General features: G+C 39.2%; 1 protein-coding gene across 1 annotated transcript; it reads left to right on the forward strand.

Annotated features, from left to right (window-relative positions):
* The first annotated feature begins 1,338 nt into the window (after positions 1–1,338).
* LOC131613970 (uncharacterized) lies at positions 1,339–2,601 on the forward strand. The gene has a single exon (XM_058885606.1). It carries the CDS (start codon positions 1,339–1,341, stop codon positions 2,599–2,601), a length of 1,263 nt encoding a protein of 420 aa, XP_058741589.1.
* Positions 2,602–6,048: the final 3,447 nt, after the last annotated feature.

The raw sequence follows: 6,048 nt of genomic DNA on the forward strand, positions 1-6,048 counted from the left end.
TTATTTATAAACAAAAGATAATAACACAAAAACAAAGAGGTTCCCATGGAGTACCATGGATATAAGGGGTGCTTAAAACCTTCCCCTTGTATAACAAACCCTCCGTAGCCAGAACTCTGATAAGTTTATTAATTTTGATTTTAAAAATTTCTATGGGTTTTATTCGCTCTTTCACTCATTCCTTTTTGGAAACAATAAAGCGCGGTGGCGACTCTGTTTAAAATGAGCTAAGTCTTACCATGACTCTAGTCTCACCAAATTCACCGCTACAGCAGGCCATTTAACAAAATCAAACATTGACATCTCCTTCTTGCTCATCCTCCTCGTCGAAATCCTCGGGACAACAATCTCGCCGCCCACCACTTTGTAGTAGGGTTTGATTCCCATGGTAACGAGATCCACCTCACGATTGACGACCTTGAGCTGCTCTACCTCTATCTTTAACCTGACCTCTAAAGTGTCCATACCATCCTGCTCGAGCCCCCTGACTTTAGCAATCAGCTGGGCACGAGTAGAAAGAGCTTTCTCTTCCTCGGTCTCGCCACCAAATTCACCGCTACATAAAAGTGGCGACTCTGCTGGGGATACTGATCAAACTATTGGTGTATCTTTGGTAGGGTCGACCCAATCTTTGTTTTTTATTACCTTTTGTTATTTTCTTTGTTTTTATACTTAACCTTTTATTTGCATCTTTTATCTTTCCTATGTGTATATTTGTTACTTTAATGGGTTGTATTAGGAAAGGGAGTCATACCCCTTGTGGTGAGACAAATCCTAACCCGGATTTAGAGTGTACACTTATTATAGGAGACTGGTATAGTCATTTTGATCTCGAGGGAGTAATCCCAAAGAAGTCAATTTTAGATCCATCGCTTAGTGGAGGCCTCTTTGGAAGTAACTTTGTTGACCATGTAGTTGGGAATACATCGTTGCATTCAACTAGGCTATAGAAGCTGGGGACTAGAAACCCTTAACCAATCTTGGCCATTAAGATGTAGTGTGGAAACTATGTATGATTCATTTTCAGAATAGTTGTTACACGAGGCTACGCTCAGATAAGGTTCTCTTGGATTTTGTTCAAATGAGTATGTTGATACAGAGTTTACAATCTCCAAGTTGGGCTGCTTGAGTCTAGGAAATAATAGAACCTTGATCTACAGGTACAAAATAACCATAGTAAACACCTTTGGGATGGGTAGACCTTTGGCTCCATGCTCGTGACTTTGAACCCTCAAGCCCATGTTTTTTCTATGTTTGCATTCATTCATCCATGCATCTAAAAACGTAATATCTTTCGAGGAATTAAAAGAAACCTTTTGTTTTATAAACATTATAGGAATGGAACCTGAAAGAAGAAAAACCAAGAAATATACTTTCAAGAGTTTAGAGGTGGAAGAATTAAGAAAGCTAGGATACTTGATTGTTGATCAAGACAAGTTTTGTAGCAAGTATAGAAGATTTTTGTATCTCCTCAGAACTAAGATGGAAGAAGGAATCCTCTCCACTTTGATTCAATTCTATGATTCATTGTATCATTGCTTCACATTCCCTGATTATCAACTATTGCCTACCTTGGAAGAGTATTCAAGCATCATTAGGTTACCTATTACTAGAAGAATTCCTTTCACTGGTTTAGAACAACATCCCAAGCCTTGTGATATTGCAAAATCTACTCACTTGAGAAAGGGAGAAATTGAAAAGAACATGGTTACTAAAGGAGGATTACCTAGATTACCTGCTGAGTTCTTAGTTGAGAAAGCTCTCACCTTGTCACAAGAAAGAAAGGAAGAAGACTTTGAAGCTGTTTTTGCCTTGTTGGTGTATGGATTGTTCTTGTTCCCTAACATTAACAACTTTATTGATATGAATGCCATCAAGATCTTTATGAAGAAGAATCCTGTTCCTACCTTACTTGGGGACATGTACTATTCTATTCACCTCAGAAATTCCTATGGAAACGGAATGGTTACTTGTTGTACTCCTTTGCTATACAAGTGGTACATATCTCATCTGCCTGACACCTCTGAGTTCTGGAGCAAGAAAGAAGGATTGAAATGGTCACACAAGATCATGACCCTTACCAACACTGAGATTGTTTGGACAAACAATCACTTTTGTAGAATGAAGACCTTAGACTGCTGTGGTGATTTCCCTAATGTGCCCCTCATTGGTACAAAAGGAGCAATCAGCTATAGCCCCGTGTTAACTCGTCGTCAATTTGGGTTTCCTATGGACAAAAGACCAAGGAGCAATTTATTGGATGGATTCTTTCTAGAAGAAAGAGTTGAGAACAAAGAGTTTAGAGAAAGGATTGCTAATGCTTGGCATCCAAGCCATAAAAGAGAAATCAAAGATTGGAAGACCAAATGGGATCTCTCTCCTAAGCCCTTTGATAGTTGGGTCACTACCAGAGCTACTGAAATGAGAATGCCTATTCTCCCTGGAACATCTGCACCCCCAATTGAAGAGTATGTTCCACCCATTGTAGTTCCTTCAACAATTGAAAGTCTCCAAGAAGCTTTAAGAAAAATGAAGAAATCAAGAGACCATTGGAAGAAGAAATTTGAGTATTCTGATGCTGACTTAGGAATGTCGAAATAATCTCATGAAGATGTGCTGAAAGAAAAGAATTATCAATTGTTCCTTCAAGACACTTGGCTCATAGCTAAGGATGTTACTATTGCCAAATATGAAAGAGAGAAGAAGAGGAAGCAGAAGGAAGAAGCTCTCCCTCCAAAAGAAGCTGCATGGAAGAGTATTATTGATAATCTAAAAAAGGTCAAGCTGAAGAAGAAGACTCAAGATGATATGGATACTTCTCACTAAGCTTTGATGATCACTCTTGGATTTTACTAACTTTCTTTGTTTATTTCTACCTTGTAACTCTTGAAAGTAATTTATGACTTGGTTGTCCCTTGTCCCTTTGTATGCTATCAAAAGAAAATGGTACCTCGATGACCCTTATATGTAACAAGGATGCCTTGTCCCTTTATTAATTAATGAATGAAATTTCTTTTTCAAGTTACTATATAGTGTTTACATTTACAAAACTCTTAAATAAATCCTTGAAAGATATTGTGATATATTTTGAAAATTAAAATAAAATGAGTCTTTTGCATTGCATGCATCATACCACATTCATATTCACATTCACATCTGAGTCAGAGTCTTATTCATTCCTCCCTCTCTCCTCAGAGTCAAGCTGACGCACCGGTATAATACTCGCGCCAATCGTCAAAGAATGGAAGACGGTATTTTTGATGATCAAGAGTGGCAAGAAGAAGTTGATGTCTTACGCTCTGGTATTGAAAGATTAACATCTATGTTTCAAGACATGGTGGATGCTCAGAATCATCCACTAACCCAAGCTCAGACTACTGTGATCTCCGAGATAGAGACTCGTCAGGTTCCTGCAACCCATACTCAAGCTAGTTATGAACACCTCCAGGATGTTTGTGAATCCACTCAATCCTTGGTGAATATGCATGTTGTCTTGTGTGAACTTGATTACTTTCCTCCACATGACTACAATGCTTGTCCAATATGTTCCAACACTATTCGTGAACGTACTCTCGTGTTTGAAGACCTTCAGAAACTACTAGACCAAGGAATTATCAGCATATCAAGAAAGAAAAAGGATGAAGAAATTCACTCCGTCAACATGGTACATGGTTGTCCTGGCCAATATCTAATCTATGACGTACACCAGTCGAGATGTGACCTAGTGCAATTGCATGCCACCTTATGGGTGATGGGAGGATTAACTCGACACAATTATGGCTCTTGCCGAATCTGCTGCAGAGATACCCGTGGATGTGCACTGGTGAAAGCAGGGATTCAGAGTCTCATGGACCGAGGACTTATCCAGATTCTCCGAGATAGAGATGAGAATAATGTCAACATGATTGGGGAATGTTCCACTGTGAAGTATGTACCCGATGTTCGCACTGTGCGGGGATCCTTACGAATGATACACGAGAAATGGGTCCAAAATGGATTATTTGACTTTAGCCATGATAGTTGTCCTGCTTGTAAAGGAAGCACACAAGGTTGTGCTAATCTGCAAGAAGACATTCTAACTCTGATAGGTCTAGGTTTGTTAGACGAAGAAATCAAAGGAATAAAAGGACACAATTACATTGAGGAAGAAATGACGTATGGTCCACTTGACAGTATGATGCGAAAAGTCCCTCAAAGGATTTTAAAGCACAACCATTACCTATACATATCAGCAAAGTATGAAGACAACATTTTGACAGATGTACTAGTAGACGCTGGTTCATCTCTGAACATTATGCCATGGAGCACCTTGGAAAGTCTGTCTTATCAAGGGGCACCTTTTAGACCAAATGGGGTTAGCGTGCTGACTTTTAAAGGGTTCTCAGGCACTGTGATTGGAGAGATTGACCTTCCTATCCGCATCGGACCTCATGACTTTGATATCACCTTTCAAGTGATGGAGATTTATCTCGCTTACAACTGTTTGTTGGGAAGACCTTGGATTCACAATGTTAAATCCGTTCCTTCCACTTTTCACCAAATGTTGAAATACCCTTTGAAGGATAAATTAATAACTGTTTATGGAGAACAGACCGTGTTTATTTTTCAACTATCCTTTATTCCTGATATCGAAGAAATTACAGCGCAATTTTAGGCTTTAGGAGTCGTTAATCCTGAGTATGGAAAGAAAGCTGGTGCGTCTATTTCATCCTGGAAAGATGCCCAACAAGTGGTTTCCCAAGGATCATACGAAGGCTAAGGGAAAGTTATTGAACTTCCCACCAACAAGAACAAAAGTGGTCTAGGATTCACATCCCAGAAGTTAAAAGGAAAAGAATCTGAATATGGAAGCTACAACAAGACTCTGCATGAGACGTTTCAAAGTGCTGGATACTTCAACCCAAATCAACAAGACATAGCTGCTATCATTGAACATGTTCCAGAATGTTCAAGCTTCGTGACGCGTAGAGAGGACAACTCCAACTGGACTTCCGTCAGCATCTCTTATGTTGTTCATGAGTCTAAGTAATTGATCGGTCACCATTTATACTTAATTTCATCATGAATTTGGCACAAGATCGGCATGCTTGGTAACACTTTGTGGTTGTTTTTAAGTGTTTTTCTTTAATTTATCTAGTTGTAATTTATTTGTTTGCAATTTGTTTTAGTGCCATTTATCGTTGTCTATTAGGTGCTTTTGATCTCGTTTGGTGATTGTTTTAGGTTAGCTTTGGATTGATGAAAGATCGCATGTCCAAGTGGTACGCAAAAACGAGATAAAGAGAAAAAATGGAGTGAAGAGGCAGAGGCTGACACGGTCTGCCCGTGTCACCTGACACGGCCATGTCAGGCCTCCTGAAGCAAGTCCCCTAAAACCAGAAGCTGACACGGTCTGCCCGTGTCAAGTGACACGGCCGTGTCAGCTGGTGCGGACAGAAATTCTGATTTTTGAGGTTTTGACATTTTTTAAAGTCCCAGGGGCATTGTTGGTATTCTGCATTGGACCTGAAAACCTAGAGAGGTTAAAAGTGATTGGAAAGACAAGGAGAAGGCACTTTTTAGATCGTACGATAGAATTTCAACAAGGGGAGAAGATAGCTTCATCAAGGGTTTGGAAGACGAAGAGATTCAACGGTGGACACCATTGAAGATCAGAGTTTTCATTAATCTTTGTAATGTCTAAACTCTTCAATTTGTGTTTCTTGAATACTATGAGAGGCTAAACCCCCCCAATGCTATGGGGGTGTCCCTGATTTGATTTGTAATGACTCTGAATATCGTATTTATTTAATCCTATGTTCGTATTATGCAATTTGATTGTTTAATGTTTTTTATGCTTTCTTTGTCGGCCGAACAAGGATTGATCTCCGATTAACAATTTGTAGGACTACGGTTGTTAAGGTTTTTAGACAATTAAATCTTATAGTTATCACCTAGGACTAGGGATACCGTAAGGTTATTTGGAAATTCTTGATTAATTACAGCTTTGGTTTACTCCTGTGTTTCTAAGGACTTAGGCAATAGGATTGTAAACCAAAAGGTTTTCAC

Source organism: Vicia villosa, linkage group LG6, assembly GCF_029867415.1.
Source record: "Vicia villosa cultivar HV-30 ecotype Madison, WI linkage group LG6, Vvil1.0, whole genome shotgun sequence".
Lineage (NCBI taxonomy): Eukaryota > Viridiplantae > Streptophyta > Magnoliopsida > Fabales > Fabaceae > Vicia > Vicia villosa.